The sequence below is a fragment of the Toxotes jaculatrix genome, chromosome 17 (genome assembly GCF_017976425.1).
Source record: "Toxotes jaculatrix isolate fToxJac2 chromosome 17, fToxJac2.pri, whole genome shotgun sequence".
Classification (NCBI taxonomy): Eukaryota; Metazoa; Chordata; class Actinopteri; family Toxotidae; genus Toxotes; species Toxotes jaculatrix.
The window spans coordinates 5,151,295-5,178,798 of NC_054410.1; the positions used below are offsets into that span (position 1 = coordinate 5,151,295).

Below are 27,504 nucleotides of genomic sequence, written 5' to 3' on the forward strand. Positions count from 1 at the left end.
GGTAGGAGCTGCTCAACAACTGCTGCACTGTGCATAATTTATCATTCATGTACTGTATGTTACACATTGTTGTTGCTGTGGTAAGTATGTGAAAAGCACAACAGCGCTGACATCATTGTATCCTGACAAACGGAGCACTCCAGTGTAACGTTAGAGCCCTCTACAGATCAAATGCAGCCACTGTCTGAGTCCAGATGAAGGAGAGGAAACCCGGCTGCATAGATGTTTGTCTCCATGGATACGCCACAACAAGTCGGTATGGAGGCACAGATTTAGCAGGACTGAAGGAGGTGTATTTTTTATTTTAATGTTTCAAATGTTGGGACCTCAGTTTTTCCAGCTTCTGAATGTGTTGATCCTGAGCAAGAAGAAGAAGGTCCGCCATGTGTGACGTGTACAGGGTTTCGTCCTCTGTCAGAGTGGAGCAGATGGAGGCAGAGCTGTCGCATCAACTCTCAGAGCTCAGGGCGGAAATTGAGCAGAATGGATTTCCACATGGAGCAGGGACTTCCAGACCGTACAGGTATGGAAGCTTGGTGATGGGAATGATTATTTTATACTCGGCTTGTGTCAGATAACAGCTCCAAATAATTCTTTGTGTTTGTTTATAACTGTCTGTAAAAAATATCTGTTGCTCTTTTGTTAATTGTTTACTTCTCTTGGCTGTTTGAGCTTCACTGTGCAGAATGATGAATGTACAGAGTTTGACGCGTCTGCTGATCACCTGAAGGGGAAATATTCTCTGTGCTCACCTTAAATCTGAGTTTAGGACGTGTATGTAGAAGCACGACTTTGTCACAACTAGTCTGGAAGCCAATCCAAGTCCAGTATACCAGTTTACACACGTGTGAGAACCTCCAGTCCACCCAGTTAATCCTTTGAAACAAAAAATATATGTGTGTTCATAAATTCAGGATTTTTCCAAGAGTTAGAAAAAGTAGAACTTAATAAAGTTGGTTTCATTCATGTAAATCAAGTTTTTGGTTTTTTTTTTGTGAAAAAAGTGATAAAAATGCAATTTGTTATACATATATGTTTTTTATGTGTCTTAAAACATGTCTGGAGGGAATCTTTCACTTCTGTTTTAAACAGGTTCTATTGCCAGGTAGGTGGAACTTAAAAGCAAAATCCAGATACATTCGGTCAAACTGGTTTATACATTTTTCAGTTTATGAATTCAGCTTTTTATTTGTAAGAGGAGGATTTTATTTAATCTTTTCAAAGTTTCAGAGCCTTGCTTTAAATGTTTTTTGTTCAGAAAGATTTTTATTAATTTGAAGTGTTGTTTCAGCTCTGTTCTGCCTCCAAAAGATATTTCCTTCTTCCGTGTGGAGAGAGAACACGCACTGAGGAGAGGGCTTCAGGTATGACCCAAAATCCATCTCTGATTTTTATCAAGAAGAGTCAGGAGGATAAGGAAAATTAATTTGTAAATTACAAGGTCATGGAGAAGGAAGTAGAGCCTCTGGATTGTTAAAAATCAAACTTAAGCAGCCAATCTTTAAACCTGCTTGCAGGTGGCCGAAGCTTTGCCAGTTCAATCTCAGGCTGACGTGATGCAGAGAGAGCTGGAGAGTTGCTTGAGTCTTGAGTACACACCTGAGAGTCTACCTCCTCTCCTGCACCAGGTGAGGACAGAACAAACACTCCTGAAAACAGAACTTAATTTAAAAGTAAAAGAGTTCACATGCATTAGAACAGAAAGCCAATTTCCTTTTTTGTAATTTTCTCCACAGTTTTATACGGACAGATCATATAACTTGGCTCAGATCAAATATCTGCTCATGCTGAGATGGAGGAGATTTTGCCGCCACACCAGCGTCATTGAGAAGCTTTATCCTTATTACAAGGTGACAACATGAAAAGACGACCTTAGTCTCATTTTACTCGCACTTCAAAAATGACACATTACGACAGGAGGTTTTCTTCTGGGGGATCATCCTCCTTGAGTGTGTAACTGCACTGGTTTTCTGCTATTACAGCGAGATTTTTTTAATGTGGAGTGTGAGGGGAGAAAATATGACACAGGCATAAACACATAACACAAAGAAAGCCTTGTCATTTTTTACCAGATCACGTCAGATTCGTTTTCTCTCAGGATCAGGTGTCATATTTGACGAGTGAGTACGAGGACGCTGTTCAGAGAGCTCGCAGACTGTCAGCGAGCAGAGAGAAGATCCTGACCGGCCGAGGAAATCCGGCCAACCTGCTCACTCAGGACGATGTGGCTGTCTACCTCCGGTGGCTGGTCTGCCACCTGCACTCTGTTCAGACCATTCACAGCTTCCTCAGGGTAAAAACCCCACAGCTGTAAAGCATCTGTTTCTGTTATCCACTGTGTTTGGTATTTTATTTACAGTATTGATTTCCTTGTTTGAGTTTGCTTTGTCATTAATTAACAGGTGCTGCATTATATACCAGCTTGTGAAAGGGAAGATAAAGAATTTCAGCCAACCATCACAAAGGCAAAGGATCAACATGTTGATGGTGAGAGCCAAACCAACCGTGGCCTCAAAATCTTTTTAGAAACACTGACACTGGAGATCATTTCAAAAAAGAGTTTTCATGAGCATTAGATAATCAGATGAGTAGGTAGTGAGATCTTGACCTGAGGAAAAGCTCATTGAATATCTGAGTATCCAAAATCAAACGGTTTCCTCCTGGGGGCTCTGAATATTGCTGGCAAATATTCGCAGATTTTGATATATAGTTACATTCAACTACAGGAGTTTCAGGACAAGCAGAAACTGTTCCCCTGCTCTCTGTTCACCTGGAGGCGTTCCTACCTGAGCTGCAGTCACTAATCACCTACTTCCACCTGCCATACGACACTGGAAAACTCAGGACCACTGCAGATGAGATGGAGTTTTTCAGCACGGTAATGCTGTATGATGGATTACAAAACATATACACACAAACAGACATAAATGTGTTTAAACGGCATCAGTCGAGATGTAAAGTTGGTTATCACCTATATTTGGGACTCAATCTTTGCCCCTGTCTCACAAGGTGTGGAGGGAGTTCAGAACAATCTTCAGGCGACAAGAGCAGATGAAAACATTTCCTCAGTACGATGGTACGGAGGCCGCAGAGAGCCAGTGGGGGAGGAAAAGCGCGAGCATGGCTCTGAGGAAGGAGGCCAACTGGATCCCTTTCATTCAGGTTTGACAGAATAATTGAGGTCGAATAGTCACTCTACATAATTCTATGGCACTATGTTCATTAATTGTTTTAAAGGTGGTCAGATGATTTGGGTTTCTCAGCTTCAACAGCTGATCCCAACCTTTTTGGGCTCATGATCCCTCTTAACAGATTTCATTTGTATAAAATATGAAGTAAATAATCTGTCATATCACAACATAAAGGAAGACTGGCAAAAAAGTATAGATTTCCTGTGTTGATAATCTTGCCATCTTGGGAACCACTGAACTAAACATATAATGATTTTTATCAGCACTGTTGTTTGTTGATACAGCAAATCTCTCATTTTTACTCAATGGATGATGAATCACCAGGCAAAAATTCTTTCTCACAGGCCACTTCTTAAACATCCTTATTTTCAAGATACTTTCTCAGTAATTTTTCTTCATTTTTCAAGCTTTAACAACACCCTTTTGTATGTATGCAGCCATTTTTTTAACATGCCAACATGATAATTTTTCTTTTGTAGGACAGTAGGTATTGAGTGTTTGGCTTTTGTTTGTTAGGTGAAGCCCAGACGGGATCCATGGCAACAGAAACTTGTCATGAACCTTAAGGAAAAGAAATCTGTGGACGAGCTGCTGAGGATGCACTGCAGGTTTCTTCAGGTGAACTGTGTCCTTTAAAGGAGGCATGGCATTGATTTAAAGTGGATAGATAGTGGATAGATTTTCCATGATTCTGTACATGAATCATGTTGGTCAGAGGACATCTAACAATACTCTTTCAATCACCAGACTGACAAGGTCTAATAAAGCCTCCCATATAAAGTAGGTCGCTACTAAATGTTATTTAAAGTGTTTTGTTAGTAAATTATCTATCATGTGCAATAAAAAATCCCTTGTTCTTCTGGTGCTCCAAATATTTTATAACACATGCAATCCAATCCATACAATCTCCATTTTTATTCTAAAACGGTGTTGAGGCATCTCATACTGTGTTTTGTATCTGATCAGGTTCCTGATCTGCTCCACGTAGCTGCAGCTCTAAAAGACCACAGCGCTCATGTTAGTGATTCACAATCTACATCGCCCTCATCCGTCTCACACAGCAGTAAAACAAGACGACAAAAGGTCTCCGAGATCTGGACGAGTATTTACAACGCTGCAAGTTTAACTCAGGCACGTATCATCCGGTTTTCAGCTCAGAGAGATGGGAATGACGTCCTTGTTTTCCTCAGTTCTGCCAAAATGTTAAATGTGACATTTGTATTGTTAGGAAACACACAGTTACTCCTCCACATCCAGAGGGAGAGGAGGCACCACCAAAAGGAGTTTGAAGAGTAAAAGGTCAGCAAAGGAAAAGTGTGTATTACTTATGCAAAGAAGACAGCAACAATATGACGTCAATCAACAATCATTTAATTATCAATTTTGTTTTGTGTTTTTATTTAATTATTGAGAAAAACATTACCTGGTTTCTGCTTTTCTGATGTGAAGATTTCCAACATTTTTATGTTCTGGTGTATTTAACCTTTTTGGGGTTTTTTTTCTCAAGCTGTTGGTTAGAAACTGTCAACAGCCATTTTTTTTAAACTCACCTTGAAAGCATCAAAAACAGGAGTATTCTATAAAACTTCTATAAACAGCTACTGTTTCGAGGACAGCCTGCAGCTTCTGGGTCTGGATGACAGTTTAGAGGAAGGAACGTCAGATCCCGTCGTAACCAGGGGCGCTTACCTGTCCCTGATTTACCTGCGTCACCTCAAACTTAGAGAGCTCCAGGTGAGGCAAACTGTAGCACAGTATGATATGGCAGTCTGTAAGTGCATAGGTGTCAACTGGATGTCGTTTGCTAAAAAACAATTAGTATAAAAATCATGGATAAAAGTGATCTTCTATCATAAATATTTATCCCTGTTTCTCACATTCACAGCGTGTGTCTCTGGGGATGCTGAACTACCTGCGCTCTCTGGAGAGGACTTTAACCTTTGACCTGGCGGGTCTGCGGCTGGAAGAAGGACAGCTGTGCAGCACAGCGGAGGACACAGCCTGGATGAATGCAGCCAGAGGAGGAAGAGGGGAGGCGGGAGGTCTCGGCTCGCTCCAATACAGCAACAACTCTCCTGTGGACTACAAGGTACAGTCAGCCGGCCTCATCAAGGATACATCCCTAGTTTGTCTTGACCCTTTGCAATAACAAATCAGCTGGGGTTGTAAACATAAGCATAAAAAGAAAAAACCCTTTCAGAAAAGGTATAAACATATACAGTATGCATTATCTCTCTTGTTTGCATTAATAAAGTATATGTCTTCTTTATTTTACAGGTTCACTGCTCAGAGTTTATGGAGTTTGCAGAGGTGGAGAATCTTCATGATTTTTACAGCACTGAGGAGCGTTTCGTCCACACTCAGGACCAGAGAGGGTTTTACATCGTGTACGATGCTGCTCTGAAGGACCTGGACACGCTGGAGAATGAGCTTCTTCTAGTCGGCTCACATTTCGTCCAGAGGAGGAGGACAGAGAAAATGGGAAAAGCTCAGGAAGCATCGGCCTCGACGGCAGACATCCACTCCTGGGCCGGAACAGATGTGGACCGAGTTGCAGTGCTTCTGGACTTGTGGACGTGTGAAGCAGAGTTTTTGGAAAGCAAAGTACAGGTACGGTGATAAACAAAGAACTCAACTGATGTGATAATTTGCTTTTCTAAATCTGAGATGAAATTATTTTACTTAAAGAGTAGTTCCACTAAAATGGGTTTGCTTCTCTTTGTTTTCTCCAGCTCATGGATTGTTACTGCGAAGCCTACCAGCATGCAGCAGGGGCTGAGGAGAGGTTTGCGCTGGCCCAAGTTATCACTGACATCATGCACAGCAGACCACAGCTGGACCTGAACCAGGATTACTTTGTTCAGGCCTACAGAGCTGAGATAGACTGCCTGCGAAGTCACCAGCTGCTGATCAAAGGCGTTCTGGATAATCAGGTGGAAACAGCTAATCTGCGAAGGATTTGATTTATATTCGTGTGCAGGGGGATTATGGGTGGATGCAAATGTATAAGTGTTATTGTTTGAATTAGAGATACAGCAGTTAGTCGATTAGTTGATTAGTAGATTGAATGAAAATTATTTTGCAGCTGTTTTAGTCATTTTTCATTTTTCAAGTAACTGGTTTCATCTGCTCACATATTCAGATTTTCTGCACATCGTTGGCAATTTTGATGGGCATTTTTCTGTTTTTTAACCTTTATTTGATTAGAATGACCATTAATAGAGAAAATAATTGGCAGATCAATCTATAGTGAAAAGAAATTTTAATTGCAGTTCTAGTTTGAATCTAATAACTGGCATTTTGTGGAAAAATTAATCTTTTTTTAAACCTGTCCAGATGCGTAAAAATTTGTGACATTTCGCTTTGTTCGTCTCGTCAGATTGAAAAACAGCGGCAGTACCTCCAACGCATCTGGAGAGACGATCGTAAAGGCTCCCTTCAGGACTACGGCCTTCCGCTGAACTACGTTCCCAAACACAGGGTCTCACTTGGAGGCAGCAGGCAAGTAAACAGAGAATTCAGTTCACCTCCAGAAGTTCATTATTTTGTACCTTCGTCTTTACCCTGTTGTGTTGTGTTTGCAGCCCCGCGCTGATGAGCGTATTCCTCCTGGAGGTTCACCCATCCCTCTGCCTGGCCTCTGCAGTCTATCACAGTTTAGTCCAGGCTCACACGGAGCTCTGTCAGCTGCACCGAGCCACGAGCGTCTCTGACAAACTCACCCTGCAGCAGAAGTTCCTGCAGCAGGCCCTGCAGAGCTGGAACAACCTGGTTTCACTTGGAGCCTCCTACAGCTCCCAGATACAGAAGGATGTAGGTTTTTCTTTCTCTGGGCGCTTTTCAAATGAATCTACATGAAGAAAGGAAAGAGTTTAACTCAGTTTCTTTTCCTCCCGCTCTCAGTTGTTCTCTGATGTGTTTGTCGAGGACCCAATTTTGGTCCAAAAGGTGGGACTGTCATTAGTGAAATCTGCAGAGGAGAAGGACATGAAGCAGGGACGAGAGAAACGGTCGTATTCAGTGGAAACTTTCTCCAAGCTGCTGGAGCTCGTCACCATCCGCCATCGACTGCTGGAGTCAGCCTCTGAGACGGCACACCTGGCACAGTTAAGATAAACACATCAGGGTAGAAGAGGTTTTCCTGTAGAAGTGTTGTTGACTTGATCATCCTGAATACCAAAATACTTTGGAATACTAGCAAACTTTATAAATTCACCAAACAATCTCACCTCAAAGTTCATTTAGTAGCTGTAGATTTTCGTGTTTACGCCCTTTCTGAGAACATTTGAGCTAAAATGTGAAGTCAGTGTGGATGAGTCCATGAGTCCTTGAAGTGCTCCATGTCTTCTCATGTCGGTCTGGTGATTAATGGAGTTCAGTGTCACGTTACAGGCTGTAACATTCAGTAATCATTTCCAGGTTGTACAGAAACGTGGCCTCAGAGCTCAGCTTCAATGAGTTCCACCTGTATCTGAGGCCGGTGCAGTTTGAGGTCGCTGAACCGAAAGACCAAACAGAGCAGAGGCCTGTTTTTATCACATCGGTGCTGGAGGATGACACTTCGGTGGACAGGTAAATGACCCCGCTCCACATCGTATCTCCATGATTAAATCTTCCATTGGACTGTATGCATGTTTTTACCTCTCAGCCCTGCCTCTCGTCGTGTTCTCTATTATTTCTGCTTTTTCTACGAGAGCACTGAAGTATGTTTCAGAGGGAATTAACGTGCACTGTCTGCGGCAGGTTCACCCCGTCCCACCTGCCTCTGACTATCCAGGAACTGGACGAGAACCAGCTCGGGAGGTTTAGCTTCGGCTCAGAGGAGGCACTCATTCACGTATGCTAAAATGAACCATTGGAGCTTCAAAATAAATAAAGAAAATAATGAAAAAACAGAACAGATTTTTTTCCCCCTTCATAGCTTATGAACAAAGAGAGTATCGAGAACCTCCAGGTGACTCTGGCCTGTCAGGTCACACAGAAGAACGCCTTGATCAGTGCTGTGAAAGTGGCTTGTCTCTGCTATTGGGCAGAAAGTGTGACATCGTCAGCTGAGGTGTGTATTTTTCAGTGGTGGTAATAGTCTGAAAATGTTATATATAGTTGTCACAGGGGCCATTATTCTGCAGAACAAGTGCTTTTTCTTTTGATACTTAAAGCACATTTTTAGTTCTTTTTACATGGATTTTATGCAGGACATTGTTGCAAGGATATTGTTTGTTATTGCTTTAACATAAATTGCTGTAAAAAAAAAAATACTGTGGGACATCTGAATTTGTTTTCCAATTTATTTTCCCAGGGCAAAGAAGCCCCTCATTCTGATAAAGATGTTCGGTCCGACTCCAAACTTGGAAGCGCCACTGACAGCCTGCAGGAAAAATCAAGCTCTTTGCCCACCACGAGAACTCCCACCACCACCAAGGACAGGTAATCTTCCCCACTTAAAGAACAAATTGCACTGGTGATGATTATCTGCGCTTTTGTGCTGGCTCTTTAATAAACAGAATCTTGTTTGTTACTGCAGGCTGATGGAAGCCTTTGTGTCCATCCAGCTGGAAAAAGTGGGTCTGCGTGATGAGATGCTGAATTCATTTGTGAAGAAGAAGCAGGCCGTGGGGGATCTGATAAAAACCCCAGTGAGTTGCACACAGTGGTAGATTTCCGGGGGGCTGAGCAGGATGACAAATGTGATCAGCCGCCTGTGAAGTAAAATGAATTTCTCTCACTCTGCAGGAGGAAGCAGCAAAGATCAAAAGGAGCCTCATAATCGACTTTCTCAGGAAGTACGTCCATTAAAAGCAACTCCACTCCTTTTGTTACCAGACAAACCAACATACAACCCATCTCATAATACTTCCACTGAGGTTTTTAGTCACTCAACCTAATAACATGTTAAAGGTAGATACTATATCTGTCTATGTTTCCACAGATTCAACACAAAGATATCTCAGTATTGTGTGAGAGCGCAGATTGTTGCGTATTACTACAGTCTAACCTCTCTTTTGGACGACATCCCTTCCGTCCGTCAGTCCCACTTCATGACTGGACAAACCAGCCAGCCCAAAGTCATTTCGGATTCAGGAGCTGACCTTTGCCCTGACCCCAGGTACAACTAGTTTGAACTTAATGGGTTATTAATGTGCAAAATAGAATCATACCTACGTGTATTTTTTTTTTGTTTTACTTTTGTTGTTAACACGATCTATTAAATACATGATTTATTAAATAAACATCAGTCAAGTGACCATCGTCAGGCATCTCACTGAGCAAATGACAACCGTTTTATATAGAAGTAAAAAAAAATCATGGTCACAACATGTTACATGATCACAACCACTGATACAAAAATACAGAAGAGTTCTATTTTCATAATGATTATAATTAAATATTCTAATAACATTAAAACACAGATGTGTTTTTTCTCTTGTAATCTGCGATCACACCTTTCTCTCCCTCGAACAGCACCTTTCAGGTGCCGCAGTTGTTGTCTGCTGACGGCAAAACTCTCCTTAACCTGTGGGTCATCCCTCACGTCTCTGAAGTGCGTCACATGTTCAAGACGCTGGAAGTTTCGGTGCGATGCTTACACTCTTTCACTGGACACTATTAATAACCAATCCCAGATCTGTGGTACGGACCACAGATCTGAGAAGATCAGCGTTTGTCTGCAGCGGTTTTGTGCTTGTTTTTGTCCTCCGTGATTTAAAAACTGTCTGAGTGTCTTTAAGTGTCATTTTTTAGAGTTTAAATCCTCTGGAATTTATTTTATGGTGCTGTTTGTCATTAGATAATTTGCCCCCCTCTGTTGATCTGATCTGAACAGGCCTGTGCCACAGCTCTCCATCACACTCTGCAGATAGTTTCAGCTCTTCATGACATTATTTATTACCTGGTGAGTTTCTTCAGACTTGGAAACACTGAAAACGCCACGAGAGGCCACGGGGCACCGGGTTCACATCGCGTGGCTGACTGGGGAGGCACTGAGGGCATCGGTAGGTAGATGTTTCCATTAAAGCACCTGTCCATATGGAAATATTAGCACTAAGAGAAATGTCTTGAGCTGTTATTACCCAGTCAGTGGCAGGAAAGATGGTGGATGAAATTAGTCCAGACCATTTTCACAGACAGCTTTCACTGTCAGATAAAAACATCTATTAAATCACAGCTGAACAAAACAGACCAAGAAATGATCACTCTCTAATAAAAGACCAATACAAACCAATACGCTGATAATCAATCACAGAACAGTAGTTCTCACTACATTTCAGTCGCCACCTCTCTGGTTGTTACACAGGAGCAGAGCTGCTGGAGATCCAGCGACAGGTTGACTGTCTGCCTGATCCCAGCAGCCCGGAGTCTGTGGGTCGTCTGCTGCAGCTGCGCAGGCAGGTCCTCCTGTTGCAGTTTGACACTGCTGTCAGACACCTCATCAGGTCAGTGTACCTGCTGCGGCCTTATTGACTGTCGGTCACGAATACATCTAAAGACACTCCTGGAACTGTCACTCCTTGCTTTTCTTTATTTGCTTTCAGTGGTGCTCTTGTCGCCGGTTCCCTTTTTTATGATGTTCTAGCTCCTTTATGAGAATCGATTTTTCCCCCACTAATCATAAAAAGACATTTTGCTTAGAGAAAGAGCTTTGCACTCATCCCAGTTTGGTCATACTATTTTCTTCTTGCTGAAGGCAACCTACACTTCAACTTTTTGTAAGACCTGGTCGTAACAAACTAGTGACAAACAAACACTATTATAAAACAGTCGTTGGATGTGATGGGTTCTCTCTCCCCACGTGTTCTATCATCTGTTTATCTCCACTACACAATAAACAGATAAAATGAAATTAAAGTCATGTTTTTCTTGTGTTCAGAGAGGCCTTCCTGTCTTCTGGTGATGTTGCTTCTTACCAGACTGTGAGTGACAACATGACGACGGCTCTCCCTCTGCTGAGTGACAGCATTCAGACCAACGTGTTCAGTCTCACGCTGCCTGTTCCTTCACCTCTGGAGACTCGAGGCTGTCAGGTTGGTTTAGTTTTAGACACCAATATAGACAAAAAATATCCTATCATGATTTATAAGTAATTTATAAGTACATGTAAATATGAGGGAAAACTTGTATATATATATATATATATATATATATATATATATATATATATATATATATATATATATATATATATATATACACACACACACACAAACACACACACACATATATATATATATATACACACACACACACACACACACACACACACACACACACACACACACATTTAATGTGAATCCTTTTGTTTTCCTCTCCAGGCACAGAGGATGTATTCATGGAGAAGTTTCATTGCCTGTCATGGATTGTTCCCTCTGCATGTCTGGGACATACCATCCATCGAATACTGCATGCAGGTTCAACACCTAATATTTCCTCTTGTGGCCTGGTGATGGCAGTCTAACTCAGAGTTTCAGAGCCATAGACCACATTTCCCTGAAATCTGAGGAAAATATTCTCAGCCCCCTGATGATTTGTGTCCTGTAGCGCCACCATTAGGACAAAATTATCACTTTTGTCCTAATTATCACACAAGAAATACTGAAATGTAATGAGCAGCTTTATACACAAGCTCCATCCACCAGATCCACAGATCAAATTGTCAAATTTAGACATAAATATCTCATAGAAATAATAAATTACATCTCTAACAAAAATATTGCAACAGAAAATTGCATCTTTTAATAGAGACACACATAACACAGAGGAGTTGTGTTTATCTGCAGCTGTGTCTGAGCGGTCTGAGTGGCTGCAGCAGACTGCAGGCCAATGCGGCGATCCTCGGAGTGTCGCTGCTCATGGAGGACGTCCTGAACAGTGGACGAGACGCAGCGCCCGTTCGTCTCCATGGCAACAAAGATGACACTCTGCAGGACGGAAAACCTAATGAAGTAAGAGACTGTTTTTAAGTTGTTGCGGCAGGTCATGCTTAACCAGGTCAACTAGACCACTTGGGTTATTAACACAACCTGTAAATAATCTGTTTCGTGTATCTAAAAGGCTGGTCATGGTCACAAACAGTTATATATACAAATATATATACATTATATATATTTGTTATATGTCAGGTCATGTTAACTGGATTTTGTCTTTGTTTCAGGAGAATAAAAGCTGCTCAGAAGCTGAGGTAGAAGAGAAGAAGACTTGTGCGACAAACTCCACTCCTCCTCCTCAGGATCCGGTCCGAGTCCAGTCTGTGCTGAAAGGCTTCCTCCTGCTGACGAAGCAGCTTCAGGTCTTCAAGGAGAGCTGGGCTCTGAGATGTCTGGGCCCTGAGACATTCAGCACGCCCAGTTTGTATCAGCAGTTTGTGAAACTCTACAGGTACTGCAAGAGGGTCAGAAACTGTGAGGATTTTTTTAGATTTAAGCAGCCATATTGTTAAAGTTTGCTAGTTTTTATTTGTAAAAAAAAAATATATATATATTTTATTGAATCCCGTATTTAAATTGTATTTGCTTTACAGAGCTGAAATCTTTTACCCCAGTATGAAAGCTCTGGCTCAACAAATGGGTAAAGAACGTGACTACGAGGTCTTGATTTCTGGCAGTCAGTCTCTCCTGCCCCCTCCTGGAGCTTCAGAGGTTGATGTGAAAGCCTGGCAGGTAGAAGTACAACAAATACGCACAATGCCGACCATATGTCTCAATAACAAGCCTTTAATACCTTGTGAAATGTCTTCGTCTCAGCTACACAGGCTGCTGGAGAGCACAGAGTGTGACATGATCAAGGCAGTGCAGAGGAAGATCAACAGAGACCTGAGCCTGGTGGTTTCAGAGCGCACTCGGCAGGATACTCGCCTCCCAACAGGTACCCCCCCTCCCCCCAAAAAAATTATGTATATTTAAGCACTCGTTTCAAACAGAAGAGAGTTGCAGTTACAATACAGATATTGTGTGTTTGGTCAGAACTGTGGAAAAAAGCCCAGCTCAAGCACATTTTGTCCCCTGAGCGGCCGCAGATTGTGGAGACGTTCATCCAGCAGCTGATGGAAGGAGCTGAGCAGGTGGAGGGACAGGTAGTATTTGTTCTACCTTTGTTTCCTTTATGTCTTGCTAAGTGCCACTTTGTCAGGCTTTTAATACTATATTGTGTAACAGAGAAACAGTCTTGCAGTATGTGCTGTATTACACACGTCTTACTCTTCACTTACAAACCCAGAATAGGTAAAAACGTCATTATGTTTTCTGGTTTTCTTCCTGCGTCTCTGTTCACGTTTACACGCTGAGTAATAATATTCCCGAGTGTTTCTTCTCTCAGCTGAAGGTCTCTCAGGATCATCTCCAGCAGTGTTTCACTCAGCTCGGCTCTTCTCTGATGGAGCGAGAGCGTCGCAGCTTCCTGCTTTACTCACACTTCTATGAGCAAATCCTGCAGCAGGAGACGCAGCTTCTGTACCGGAGAGAACAGGTGTGTGTTTAGATCACCGCCTCATCAAGCCAGTATTTAAAAACTAATCCTCAAATACATGTGGACACTTGATCTTAGCTGTGTCATGTAATTTTATGCTGAATTTATTTTACTATTCCATTCCAACTCAGGATTTAAAGAATCTTGAGGAGTCTCAGTCAAGCAAATCTCACAAAGAGGTAGGTAAGAAAAATCAGCTCAGAGGAAACTAAATCCTCCTCTCAGGTTTTTACTCACTCATACATTTACACAAGCTCACACCTGTGAGTTTTCAGCTGTTTGTCATCCAGAAAGCAACTCGACAGCTGGGAATTTAAGTGTTTGACGCAGAGCAACTTCAGAGTTCATTGCACGACCAGGAGAACAACTCAAAGAGGGGAATAAATCTGGGTGACAACAAAACTAATATAAAGCATATGTTGAACGTCATTTATCAGATGGATTATCATAAAATTTTGTACAAATATTCGTGGTCACCAGATAGAAAGTCCTAGTGACACTGATGATCCTCTGAATTTTCCCCATTAAGCCGAAATTTCTCTGTGTCCAACTCTTCATGGCACGGTATCTCTGAAACTTACCACCAAAATTATGTCTACTTCAGCTGCACTTTGAGATCAAGACAAAAAAAAAAAGTGTGTTCCTAAAAATAAAGGACGTTACCATCCTGTGTCATTGCTCCACAGGTGTCTGTTTTATGTCGTGGGATGATGCTGGAGGTCTCAGCCCTGCAGGCTCGAGTCGCCCACCTCGAAGAAGAGAAGCGTTCTCTAGAAGAACAACTCAGTCTCAAGTTTAAAGAGCGTTACGACCCTTTGGTCCGACAACTCTTTTCCACCTGCGTCCAGCTAAAGGTGAGAAGTTTTATCTCATGCATTTAAATCTAGAAGCCTCAGTTCAACACACACAGCATCTATCCACAAAGATTTTTTTCCACTTCTTGTACAAACTACATTCAAATTTATAAGATAGTGCAGATCTCTAACTTTTACAGTGACTTACTTTATATTTGGTGTACATGACATCTGTGATAACCGTTCATTTGCTGTACTCTTATGTTTATTATTCACTGTATTTTATTACTGTTTGCTCCTGTGATACTATTTCACATTTCATTTACTCTTTGTTGAAATTAAAGACCTGTATTTGTCCTCACCACCTGTCTGCTGTACCTCAGGCCAGAGCTGACGAGCGTCACCGGCAGGTGGAGCAGGATGTGAGTGTGATGGTGAACCGAATAAGAGCGGAGGGAGTGGACAGAATTATAAAGCTCAAAAAGAAATACGGCTGCACCAAAGACAACGATGGACTCGCTCTCACACAGTTACAGGTACAGAAGGGCAGAGAGCGCAAGACTTTTATGTGTGTGAATAACTTCTGCACACACTAATGTGCTGAATGTGTTTGTTAGAAGGAAGAAGTCCATGAGTTGAACCTGGAGAACAGCCGGCTGACTGCCCTGCTCTGTAAACTGAAGGCTCTAAGTCGATGGAGGCAGGTGGTCGACCAGGAGAAGCTTCACCGGCAGCTGCTTCAGGCTCAGCAGGTCAGCAGCAGGATGGAGAAACAGGAATCAAAAGTTTATGTTCACTGTCTGTTATAAGTTTCATATAAGTTATAAATAAGTATTACAGGTAAATACATTACATTGGTTAAAACTTCTTTCTAATTTTTAGCTCCTTACTGTTTTAATTTTCCTTTTCGCTTATGTGTAAATACCTGAAATAAAATACCTGGCTGCTAAAACTTATTTTCTTATTTTTATTTTATTTTATTTATGTTTTTATTATTTGATGTGAAGACAAAATATAAATCATCTTTTTTTCCACTATATATTTCATTATTTAGGCATTAAATTATTCTTTTGACAGCCAGATCATTTACAATGTGTGTCACTCTTAAATGTCTTTATTATGTCTGTATTTTTTACTGCCATGTATTTATCATAATTTTTTTTCTTTTTCTTAAAACACTTGTTTAGGAAAGTGAACATTATAAAAGCATCACATCGATTAAAGTTGTGGTTACTAACTTGTGTCCAGAGGGAGATTATCAGTCGCACCGAGGCCCTCAGAGTGAAGATGGTAGCAGAGGAGGAGGTGGTTTTCCTGCAGGAGGAGCTGGACGCAGCCCGGCAGGTGCTGACCTGCTGCCAGGCCGAGCGCAGCCGCACCAAGAAGCTGCTCAGCAGGAAGGTACATGAAGCCTCATCCACACTTTACTGCCGCAGAGACACAGATATCGACCGTAGAACAAAACATACCCACAGTTACATTTCTGAGTAAATGGACACATGACTGGACACGTTTAGGTAGAACTCTGCTACGTGTAAATGTATTAATACACCAAACTGTTAACATGCACGGCAGGAAATTTAATGGATAACCACAGTATTTTTTACAACTTAAATTAATGTTTAGTATCAAGTCATTCACTGTGTTCCTTAAGCTTATTGTGAAGTGTTTCAAGTAAGTGTATCCAAATGATTCTGACTTTAAAGGTACACTCTCTCCTTTTTTGTGTCACGGCTGGAAATTAGGTTTTAAAACATTAATAGCTTGAAGGAAATTTATGGGTTTGGGGTAACCTTTGCCTCTCTTCACCTGGGACAAGTGACATATTTTGCTCCCACACACATCATGATACGAGTCAAACTTTATGGGGAAGTGAGCACTGACATGTTAAAGGGTCATAATTAAACACTGAGAAACTAAGAAGCTGCCAGTTACAGCTTTGATGTATCCACTACATACCCACTGACACTTGCTCACAGACGGAGGAGCTCCAGGTGGCCAGGCATCAGTCTGCACAGGAGGCCCGCAGCAGGCAGGAGCTGGACAGTTACCGAGTGCAGAGCCTGGAACAAATGAGAGCTGACGTGGAGGACAGAGACAGACAGCTCAGGGCGCTCAGCGAGCAGCTGGACAGAGGCAGCAGGATGAACCAGTTACAGAGGCAACGCAGTGCCAAAGAGATCAGACAGGTCTGTGAATTATCTGACATAAAATACATATCACCACTGTCCTGTCAAAACCATGCACTGTATTTCCAAAATGAAAAGTTTTCATTTGTTGGCCATAAAACTTTTTCAGGAACATCAATAAGATGTTTAATGTAAAATTTTAATGACTTATTTGAAAGAACATAAAAGGACATCAAACTACATAGAAAACCTCTCTGAACCTTAATTTTCATTTCAGGTGAAACTGAAAAAAAAAAAACTGAAACTGTGACACAATGATGGCACTAGAGGAAAAATCAGGGCATCGCCAAAGTTATTAGGATTCATCCTCTGGGAACAACGAGTATCTGCTAAAAGCTTTTATGTTTATGACTGTATGGATGCAGGTGAGGAGCCAGCTACATCAGGAGCGCTGCCTCAAACAAGAAGCCTTTCAGCAAGTGGACAAGCTCAAAAACCAGGTGAACGACAGGGAAGCAACTTTCTCCAGGTGCACCTCGACAACAGGTACACATTTACACAGACACTGTCTCTAGATACTGGACACGTTCTCAGCCCACAAGTTTGCTCTGTCCTAAAGCAAATGGAGAGCTTCTCCATTTGCTTCAAACAATTCCACTTGACCTTTCATTTCCAATTCTGTTCTATCACAGGGCAAAGCAGGACTTGTTACATGCTGTCAGTCAGCAGATTGAGCACTCGAAGTCCCTCAGCAGGTACTGTACCCACCGCAGCATCTTAATCTTACCTTCATCTCTGAGCAGAGACGAGACAATCTGCAAAAAAAAAAATCATATCTTGTGTGTTATACCTGGATTTGTAACCGCTCATGCAGCACGGGAGTGAAATTACAAGAGGCACTGGTTAATCTATATACTCGTTACTTTGCAATGATATTTTAAATTCTGTTTTAGATTGCATTTTCGCCCACAGTGTGGAGCACCAAAGCTCAGTCTCTGTTCTATTTCTGTCTCAGGTCTACACGGGGCCGGTCAGCAACAGTCCACCCTGCAGCTTGGCAGCCTCACAAACCACACTGCCCTTCAGGATTTTGTTACAGAGCCAAGACACCAGAGATCAGAAGCCGCCAGGAGTCATTCAAACACGAGGACACACAGACCCAGAGCTGTGAGTGAGCCTCAGAAGCGCAGTAGAGTATATTTAACCGGGTTCAACTGAAGTTTAAACTCCTGAACGCACTGTAGTGAAGTGTGAGGAAGGGGACAACACATGCTCAAACTATACACGCTCACCACAGGGTACATTTAGCAAATGTTTGAGCAGACTGTTTTGAATTGAGCAAAGATGAGTCTCGTTGCTTATTAATCCCACGTTTAATTTTTGACAAGAGGAATGTGTTTTTTATTCTTTTAAAAATTAGTTTTTTAAATGGACCTTGTGGTGAGACGGTTCACTCAACTGCTGCTGCCGAGGTTAAGAATGAACTTTGAAGCTCAACACACATTAAGTTAGTTATCAAAATGATCTCATGGGGAGAATATAACATTACATGCATTGTATATTCAGACATTTAATTTCAGCATTGCCCGGCTCTATTTTTAAACCACCCAGTCAGTTTAAAGGGAAATGTTAAGCAGCAGCAGCTGTATGTTTATATAAAAACAGCCTGTGTTCTACAAGATACATGTAATAAACTGTAGATTGTATAATTAAGTCAAACAGTAAGAGTGTTGTTTCACTGTCCCTGTACAAAACCAACTTTCAAAACAGTCTTTGTTTCTCTTTCAGGATCCGTCTCGTGTGCGTGTCATGACTGCAGAGACGCTGTTACCAAAGCTGTGAGATGCAGTAAATTACCCCCGAGTACTTTGTGGTTTCTGAGCTGACTGTTAAATGCTGATTTACTGTTTGACTCGCAGCTGTGTGTGAGCAAAGTCTAATTTATTCTCTTCCAAAAGCCAAAACATGTACCTGAGAGGATTTTGCTCCTTTTCATTCAACAGCTCATTTTATTATCCAGTGTATTCACCCTATTTTATTACAAGATCTACTCTACTGTTAATAACCATACATGTCTCACATGACTGTTTTTGTTCAAGTTAAGTTTAATGAAAGATTTGTGAAAGAACTGTAAGAAATATTATTATAGTTAAGGACACTGGCAACTGGTTTTTTTTTTCAGACAGTTCTTATGAATTGCATAAACTTTTTTACTGACAAAGCTTATTATAGGTTTTTAGATCAATACATTCTTATTCTTTTTAAACCGCTGATGTAAACATAATGAATGTTTGCCAATATATAATTTCCTGATTTCTGTAACTCAAATGTTAACCCTGGCCTTAAAAAAAATAATACTGCATATTATCTTCCCCTCACAAAAATATGATTGTGAATTTACGGTAAAGTACAGTAAAACCTGTTCCTTTAAAAATACTTGATAATGGTAATTTTGTTCATCCATTACTCCATTACTGATGTGTTCGGTAGCAGCATATATGAGTTTGGCCTCAGCAGCATCAGATTTATGTCCCCAGTCCTCCGGCCCACACTCAGCCCTCCTGCGGCAGCCCCGTGGTGTACAAGTATGAGACGGTTCCTGCCTGGATCTGAAACGTTTGTCCCTGGATGTGGTGGCTGGAGATCTGCTCACTGGTCTGGCTGATAGAGATGGGCTGGCTGCTCTGGCTGCTGATGTGAATGGCCTGGCTGTGTTGCTCCACCTGAGTGACAGCCAGCTGCTGGATGGGCTGATGCATCACCTGCAGCTGCTGGACGGGTCGCGGTGCTATCTGAAGGGGCTGTGCAGGACCGTGGTGGGACTGTAGCTGCTCCATCGCCTCTTTACTCAGAGTGATGACGTGCATCTGCTCAGACTGGTGCGTCATCTGTCCCTCCAGCATACTGACGGTCTGAATCTGAGGGGTGTGGTCCACCACGGCGCCCTCAGCGACCAGAGCCACGTTCTGCACATGTCCTGATGGCTGGGTGAGGAGGGTGAGTCTAGAGTGGGCCGATTCTGCCGTCTCTCCCTCTGTGGTGATGATGCTGATCTCCTGGTCCTGACCCGGCACAAAGTTAATGTTGTTCACGTCCCCAGTCACCACCAGCTGTATCTCCTGCTCAGAGCTGGACGGCAGCTGGTACTGCTGGAGCTGCAGGATGTTACGCACCTCCTCCTGAGGCGCTGCTGAGGTGTCTGCCGCCGCTGCATCAGATAAGGCCTCCGTTGACGCTGCTCTCTCCTTGCTGTGGGATTTGGTGTGAGTTTTCAGATTGTCCAGGCGGGTAAATGAGAGGCTGCAGAAGGGGCAAGTGAAAGGTTTCTTTCCCGAGTGAGAGACGACGTGCCGTCTTCTTGCACTGGGGTCTGTGAACGACTTATCACAGATGTTGCAGTCGTATGGCTTCTCACCTCTGAAAAGGCATAAACATAATATGATTGGATACAACACTACTGTCTGTATCAAACAGAAACAGAGGACAGAATCTCATCCTGGAGAACGACGTAAAACTATCAGAGACAGTTTGTTCATACTGGAATGAGACTGGCTGCCCGGTTAGCTCAGTTGGTAGAGCACGAGACTTAATCTCTCACGGTCGTGGGTTTGAGCCCCACTCTAGACGGCACCACCTCCCATGGGCTCACCACCTGTGGGAGGTGTTGTAGGACTTTGGTGCATTGTGGACTGGGCAGGAGTTGCCCCTGGGACTAGACCCAGATAAGTGGCAGATGATGACATGGAATGAGATTGCTATAAAGAAATTGTTGCAGAACTTGATAGCTTTTTTTTGTCACATTATAACTGTGAAGAAACACACACAAAGCATACCACTTTAAATTACTAATATTACTCACGCACAAAAATAGCTGCAGCCAAACCCTCCAACAGAAGATGACTGGACTGAGACTGTCAATACAATTAACTACATGGAAAAATGACCTTTAACTGACAACTACGATATGACCAATACAGAAAATACTTTTATAAAATGAACTTTACACTGTATATGTAACTGAAAGACCCCTTTACTGCACAAGCTTAATATCACCCATTCTTTTTGCCTGAAAATGAAAGAATGATAGAAATGAATGAAAGAATCTATTTCTCACCTGTGAATTCTGATGTGAGTCTGCAGTGTGCTCTTGGCTGTGAAACACTTCCCACAAATCTCACATGTGAAAGGCTTCTCGCCTGTAAAAATATCATACACATAAATACTGATTTTACATCTGTAATATTGTTAATTTTAATATCTCCCTAGTAATTATTTGCAGATCTGATGAAGTCTGATTTGATTTTTACCTGTATGAGTTCTCAGGTGTTTTTTCAGCTGAGCCGTGTCCATAAACTTGTGATGACACAGAGCACACTCTGGCAATGATTTACCTTCAATTAAGAGAAGAATAAAAAACACTTTATTCAGCATTTAAAGTGAATACATTCAAATTAACCTGCTGCTGTCGAAGGGGTGTGGTTCCTACCTGTATGAACCCTGTAATGACTTTTAAGTTGCCTCTTCTGAGTGAAAGTTTTTCCACATTTATCACAGTCGAAGGATTTCTCTTCTGTGGATACAAAGAAAACAAAAATAATATATAGTTGAGCAGGAGAGAACAAGACAGTGGCAGACTATACAATTTGATGATTAATAGAAGCATTAAATATGATTACATATTGACTTAATTCCTGAAAATGTAGTTTTCTCAAAGGTTAAAGAAATATATACTCTGACTACACTAAATCACAGTTAACATACACAGAACTCTAACTTCATCAGATCCTACCTTTGTGGAGGTTCATGTGCTCTTGTAGGGAGTGTTTGGTGCAGAGAGCTTTGGAGCAGACAGTACAGACAAACGGCTTCTCTCCAGTGTGCATGCGCTGGTGAACCAGCAGAGTATGCTTCTGGGTAAAACTCTTCCCACAAACCAGGCACCGGAAAGGCTTCTCTCCTGGGGGAGCAGTGTGAAACAGTGAAGCTGTGGTGTGTGCGTACAGGTACAATATCACCAGAAATGATTAAATTTTAACACCTTTTCCATAAGAGAATTAAACATCTGTGATGGACGCTGCTTGTTTGCTAACTAAACCCTTGTCTTTATTGTCCTTTCTCTAACCCTGAGAAATTTCCTTAAATCATAACTCACAAGTCTGATTACCTGTATGAGTCCTTTGGTGAATTTTTAAAAAGAGGTGATTTTTAAACACTTTGCCGCAGTCCTCACACCGGGCCTCTGTGCTGGGATATTTCCTTTTCCTTCCTCTTTTCCCCAGCTCTTTGCTCACTGCTGTGTCAGTGTCCACTGTGTAACTCTTGTATTTTAGTGGAGGCCTGATTTCGCGTTTGCTCTGTCGGCTCTGGTGTGCTCCTGGGTCGTAAACTGCATCGTCTTTAGATAAGGAGTCAACATCTACATCATCACGGTCCACATCTGCGGCGTGGCTCTCCTCAGAGCTCTCACATGGTGGACTTCTCCCCTCCAGCTCTGTAACAGGCAGATCCACATTTTTCTTTGGCCGTCCTCTTTTGCGTTTCGACAGATCAGGCTCTGCAGCTTTGTCTGCCTTCACCTCATTACCCTTCACCCCTGCAGCAGAACGTGTGAGTTCAGTGAGCACTTTCACAAGGTCACCGACCTCCATAAGATGAGCCGTGGCCAGGAGCTGCTCTGTGGCGCTCTCCTCTAGAGACACCTGGGCACTGTAGATGAACTCCAGCACTGTAGAAAACGTCTTAGCAGCCATACCGCCCAGTTCATATGTAGACTGTCTACCGTGATCTTCTGATGTGAACATGACAGAGAAGTACTCGCTGCTTGCTGCCAGCAGGGCTTTGTGCGCCTTGAAGTGGACGTCTTCCACAACAAAAGTAACATCGCACAGAAGGTCCCTCTTCCTGAGCCTGTCCAGTTTGCTCAAGATGCTCTGCTTATGTGAATCTGAATGAAGGGCCATGAGAGCTGAAGGCGTGGCTGTTGTTTTCTGAGACATCTTCCCCTCAATAAACAATCGCTTCTGTTCTTGGGGAAAATTTAAGGAATCTGTCAAAACAAGACAACAGTGCATAAGACTGAGTGAAAAGAACAGAGGTACTTTTCTCTGTGCAAATGTGAATTTAAATTTAGCAACTTAATTTTATTAACTTTGCCTTTACTACTGACTCCATGCTGCCATTTAACTAGGGCTGCAGCTAATGATTATTTAGATTAATCTGTCAGGTATTTCCCAGAGCCTAAGGTGATGTCTTCAATAAGCTTGTTTTGTCCAACTGACAGTCTAAAACCTTAAGATGTTCAAGTTATATATGACAAAAGCAGCAGATCGTCACATTTGAGAAGCTGAAACCAGAAAATGTTTGGTATTTTTATTTTAAAAATTAAATAATCAATTAATTGATTATCAAGATAGATGTCAATTAATAAGTATTTGATCAGCTGAGGATCAGCCAATCCTTGCAGCTCTATGTTTACCATAAAAGTTCTGTTGTAGAAACAACTTTTTTTTTTTTAAGGGCTGGAACTAATTATTACTTTCTGTATTGATCAGTCTTTAGTCTAACATTGCAGTGATTAGTCCATTAATCTGTTAGTCAATCAACAGTTTTGATTATATATTTGTTAATAAAGTTATTTATCCAGAAAGAAATACAGCTTTTCTGTTCTGTTTCATTGTAAAGTTAATGTCTTTGGGTTTTTCCAATCTACACAATTTCTTGATTAGTTGAAAGAATAATAAACAGGCTGACTAATAATGAAAATACTATGGTTTATGAATGTTATAGATAAAAATGCCATAGACGATTAATGAAATCATATTGATTATCAGCGGCTGATCGATTCATTTTTATTAATTCACGTGTTTGTTTCGGTACTAGTACTGGAAACCATAGCTGCAAATAATTTTAAAACGACCGTATATTTTTACAATAGTTTGATTTAAAATGCTTTTGAGCAAGTATTTTGTAGTGCCCACCACACTTGTTCAAAGTTTGCCTGCAAATGTTTGGTTTCTTAACTACAGATAAAGCCTGTGCAGTGACGTGAGCAACTTGAAGGTTAGCAAACTAGCTAACTTCCATCGTCTCAAACAATGGATCCGCTGCTAACCAGAAACAGCCCAGAACTATCAGCGACACAAAAGTGTGCCACTGAAATAATGATGTGTATTTCAGTTACACTTTACTCAGTGACAAGACCCAAACCGTTTCAAGCTCACAAACCGCGTCGTAATTTAAAACAGTGAGCTTTTAGGACCTTACCTTCATTTCAGGCGGTGGACGGAGGACATGAATGTGAATGACTTCGCGCGAGAAGTCCGGGTCTGTCGAGACCTACACGCAGCTGATCTGCACACGCTTGAGCGCTCACAAGCTCCTGCTCTGTGAACGGGCTGAAAATCGTCGCATGTTCTATAGATCAAGTATTCAGTTTCTCGCATGAACAGGCATAGAACGATCGACCGATTTATTTCTTTGAACATTCGTTTAAAATGTAAAAAAATCCGCATGTTTGAAGAAATTTTCTATGCAATCGGGCCACTTTATGTAGGGATTTTTTTCCCATTCAAATAATCGTTGTCATTACTGAGGAGACTTTATTTAGGACCTGCACGTCCTGTAAATGCAGAAGAAATAAACATTTGGCGACAGTCGTCGGTGCGACAGGTAGGCCAAGGGGGTTTGTCTCGATTGCATTTCGATTTTAAATAAGACACCCTGAAAAACAATGTTAAATATGATCAAATTACAAAGCACTGACTGTCTGCATTCAGGCTGCCTGCCCTTTGGAAAAGGTTAGTCAAAACCTGTTCTTGCCCCACTTGCAGTGCCACTCTAGGGTTGGACCTTGCAGGGATTGTAGAGAAAATTCTTTTGGATGGTCATGGTGAATTTTATGGCGTAGAAAAAGCTGAGAATAGACAATGTTCAGACAAGATGCATGTTATGATAAGGGTGAACAAAAAAACGTTCAGCAGTTCTGATAATGCTTTTATTTAGGTAATTTATTTTAAATAAATAAATAAATAAAATTACTGATTCTCTATAGTATAGATATATATGTATCATTGCAAAGTGAATATCTTTTGGAGTTTGGAGAAAACAAGCAATTTGCTGAAATTCTGACTTTTCTCCTTCTCACAGTGTATTGTACAGACTAAGAAATTATTTAATTAATCAAAAAATAACATAAAATAAAAATAAATAAACCACTTAACTGATAATGAAAATACAAAGTCTGTGAATCATATTTGAAAATGCCCTTGATGAGCGCAAGTTAAAATTACTTGAATTCTTCTTTACAAATTTAAGCATCTGTAAAAAAACAAAAAAAAAAAAAAAAACACTAACACTGGGGCCATTCTGTTGTGTATCGAGTATTTTTATTTTTGGTTCTTTAAAGTACATTTTGCTTATAATACTTATAATAATATAATAATATAATACTATTATATTATAATATAATACTTAAGTAATTTTACTCAAGTAAGATTTTAAATGCATCACTTAAAGTAATTCATTTCGTTCATTTCATGTCCTGGGAACTTTAACATTAACAGACATATTAATAAAATTACCCAAATTTATCAAAGGAAAATATGTAAAATTTCAAATAAGATAAAAATAGCTTTTATGGCTGTGTCTGTGACTTAGGTTAAAGTATCTGTTGTGTAATGCATTATTACAAAGACAGGTCTTTGGACTAAAGTGGGGCAGTTAAGGCACTAGATAAGGCTACTAGTTGTGGATTAACTTTGTAAGAGTCAATCAAAGCAGGGGTTGTCTTGCAGCATTTGACAGAATCCTTTACCTCCAGTTTACCTCCAGTCTGAGACGCAGCTCTGTCCATGATGAAAAGTGTCAAGGTTGTAGTGGTGGGAGCCGGTGTGATCGGATTCTCCACTGCTGTCTGCATCGCTGAGGCTCTTCCTCTGTGCTCCGTTACTCTGCTGGCAGAGAAGTTCAGCCCGGACACCACCAGTGATGGAGCAGCTGGGATCCTGATTGCTGCACAGTTTCCAGGTATGTAAAAAGATCTCTCTCAGAAGGGTGTCACATTATTTCAAAATGTTATGTAGTCAGTGCAGGTTTACCAGGGTGACATTGTTTTTAAAGTACATAAATTCAAGATCCATCCTCAGAGTTAAAGTAAATATGCAGCACACATTAGTTTTTCATCTTGGAAATAAGTGATTTTACTGTTATCTCTCTATCAGATATTCCTTTGGAAAGACAAAGACACTGGTTCAAGTACAGCTTTGATCACCTGTTGGCCATTGCTCAATCACAACACTCACCTGAAGCTGGAGTAATGCTGAGCTCTGGGTAACAATCATCTGAGCCATGAAAGAGGCGTCTACTCAGCCGGGTTACTATTAAAATAGATCTCTTGGCTTCTGGTGATTTTGTTTTGACTTCCTTCCAGGTGGCAAATTTTCAAAGAGGTTCCAGCAGATAAGAAGCCCTTCTGGTCAGAGTTTGTGATCGGCTTTCGAGTCATGACTGAGCGCGAATTGAAACGGTTTCCAGATCACAAGTTTGGCCAGGCGTTCACCACCATAAAGTGTGAATGCTCAAGCTACCTGCCATGGCTCGAGAAGAGGTTTGTCCTCTATTCACTATTTATGTCAAGTTGTTTGAATTTATTCACATTTTGAATATGATATCCACTGGTGTTGAGTCATTATTTTCTTCTTTAAAATGTAAAATTCCAAAACCCTAAAACATTTGTAGGTTATAATTGTTAAGCTAGTTAAGCTTAAGTTTTGAATCTACTAAACGGACCTTTGACCATATTAAAAACTGTTAAATATACTCTCATGCTACTTATTTTCTAAAGGTTTAGAAAAGCTGGAGGTCAAGTGCAACAGACGAAAGTCAACAGTCTTCAGGAATTAAGCAACAGCTATGATATCATTGTCAACTGCTCTGGTTTGGGCTCCAAAATGCTGGTGGGTGACACTCAAGTATACCCTGTCAGAGGCCAGGTCCTCAAGATGGAGGCACCCTGGCTGCAGCACTTCATCAGGGATGGAGATGGAAAGACCTACATCTACCCCGGCATAAACAGTGTCACTGTAGGCGGCACGAGGCAGGAGGGGGACCAGAGACTACAGGTGGATGAGGAAGACACAAAGGGCATCCTGGAGCGCTGCAGCAGGCTGGAGCCATCACTCAGCAAAGCCAGAGTTCTCAGCGAGTGGGTCGGCCTGAGGCCGAGCAGGAGGAACCCAAGGGTGGAGAGGAAGCTGGTGCAGCTGCAGGGTCGCCAAGTACCCGTGGTCCATAACTACGGCCACGGGGGCTGGGGAGTCACTCTCGCCTGGGGTACCGCCCTGGATGCACTGGGGCTGGTCAGACAGTGCCTTCATGAAATGCCTCGACAAGCAAAACTGTGAACAAATTTTGCCACTAAATCCTGATTTTAGTTGCTGCTGATAAATCTAGTCTTTAAATAACCACACATGATTGATTGAGATGTAAATCACTGATAGACAACATGTCAACAACTCAAATCTACTTTAAGTATGAATTTTTTGTAGTGTTTACATTTTTCAGCGTATATAGAAAAATAATTATTGGAATGATGATGGTTATCATGTATGGTACTACTTTAATTTTACAGTGTGGTGCCAGTAGTGGTGCAGAGATCTACTGTCAGAGTGATGAACTTCATTCAAAGAAACCAAAATTTTTTGATTTGAGCGTAGAACGGTGATTAACAGCCTTGTTAGCATTTTTACAATGTATGTGTCAAAGAAAACTTTATTAATAAAATTAATGAACAAGAAAATTCTCTACATAAATTACTGATTTGAAACTGAAGTGAAATAACTCATGTTTATATCTAAAAACAAAGGCCCACTCGTTGGGATGCAGTTGTTCAACTATTACATTTTCTATCAACAGTTTACATGTCATAGAAGGAAA

The 27,504-nt window shown here is 41.4% G+C and overlaps 3 protein-coding genes across 3 annotated transcripts; 2 read left to right on the forward strand and 1 right to left on the reverse strand.

The window, feature by feature from the left end:
• The first annotated feature begins 383 nt into the window (after window positions 1–383).
• On the forward strand, window positions 384–18,517 carry si:ch73-242m19.1. The gene is given in 45 exon segments (XM_041061271.1): window positions 384–523; window positions 1,292–1,364; window positions 1,518–1,628; window positions 1,737–1,850; window positions 2,099–2,293; window positions 2,403–2,487; window positions 2,727–2,878; window positions 3,010–3,162; window positions 3,708–3,809; window positions 4,158–4,483; window positions 4,790–4,925; window positions 5,077–5,280; window positions 5,469–5,801; window positions 5,924–6,124; window positions 6,571–6,692; window positions 6,776–7,004; window positions 7,095–7,297; window positions 7,611–7,763; window positions 7,935–8,028; window positions 8,113–8,247; window positions 8,491–8,618; window positions 8,716–8,827; window positions 8,925–8,974; window positions 9,121–9,297; window positions 9,654–9,765; window positions 10,015–10,183; window positions 10,486–10,624; window positions 11,059–11,212; window positions 11,501–11,596; window positions 11,966–12,148; window positions 12,340–12,563; window positions 12,706–12,844; window positions 12,929–13,049; window positions 13,148–13,260; window positions 13,500–13,649; window positions 13,781–13,828; window positions 14,336–14,503; window positions 14,827–14,979; window positions 15,061–15,195; window positions 15,692–15,844; window positions 16,423–16,632; window positions 16,998–17,118; window positions 17,265–17,327; window positions 17,588–17,739; window positions 18,361–18,517. Coding segments are annotated over 45 exon segments (6,585 nt in total). The 3' UTR covers window positions 18,415–18,517.
• Window positions 18,518–18,610: 93 nt separating this feature from the next.
• Window positions 18,611–23,873, reverse strand: zbtb24 (zinc finger and BTB domain containing 24). The gene is made up of 7 exons (XM_041059931.1): window positions 23,836–23,873; window positions 21,737–22,618; window positions 21,362–21,529; window positions 21,059–21,142; window positions 20,880–20,963; window positions 20,687–20,768; window positions 18,611–19,989 (listed from the first exon to the last, which is right to left on the reverse strand). The coding sequence occupies exons 2-7, from the start codon at window positions 22,566–22,568 to the stop codon at window positions 19,125–19,127; spliced, it is 2,115 nt and encodes a 704-aa protein (XP_040915865.1). The 5' UTR covers window positions 22,569–22,618; window positions 23,836–23,873; the 3' UTR covers window positions 18,611–19,124.
• A 158-nt stretch (window positions 23,874–24,031) lies between these two features.
• ddo (D-aspartate oxidase) lies at window positions 24,032–27,254 on the forward strand. Its single transcript, XM_041060995.1, has 5 exons — window positions 24,032–24,240; window positions 25,391–25,596; window positions 25,791–25,899; window positions 26,000–26,176; window positions 26,414–27,254. Exons 2-5 carry the CDS (start codon window positions 25,422–25,424, stop codon window positions 26,970–26,972), a joined length of 1,020 nt encoding a protein of 339 aa, XP_040916929.1. The 5' UTR covers window positions 24,032–24,240; window positions 25,391–25,421; the 3' UTR covers window positions 26,973–27,254.
• The last annotated feature ends 250 nt before the right edge of the window (window positions 27,255–27,504 follow it).

Coding starts and splice junctions, on each gene's coding strand:
- zbtb24 (XM_041059931.1), bottom strand. CDS start 22,568: ATGTCTCAGAAAACAACAGCCACGCCTTCAGCTCTCATGGCCCTTCAT. Junction 20,964..21,058: donor TCATTACAGGGTTCATACAG/GTAGGAACCACA, acceptor TCTTAATTGAAG/GTAAATCATTGCCAGAGTGT. Junction 20,769..20,879: donor ACACCTGAGAACTCATACAG/GTAAAAATCAAA, acceptor ATATTTTTACAG/GCGAGAAGCCTTTCACATGT.
- ddo (XM_041060995.1), top strand. CDS start 25,422: ATGATGAAAAGTGTCAAGGTTGTAGTGGTGGGAGCCGGTGTGATCGGA. Junction 25,597..25,790: donor GATTGCTGCACAGTTTCCAG/GTATGTAAAAAG, acceptor TCTCTCTATCAG/ATATTCCTTTGGAAAGACAA. Junction 26,177..26,413: donor CTGCCATGGCTCGAGAAGAG/GTTTGTCCTCTA, acceptor TATTTTCTAAAG/GTTTAGAAAAGCTGGAGGTC.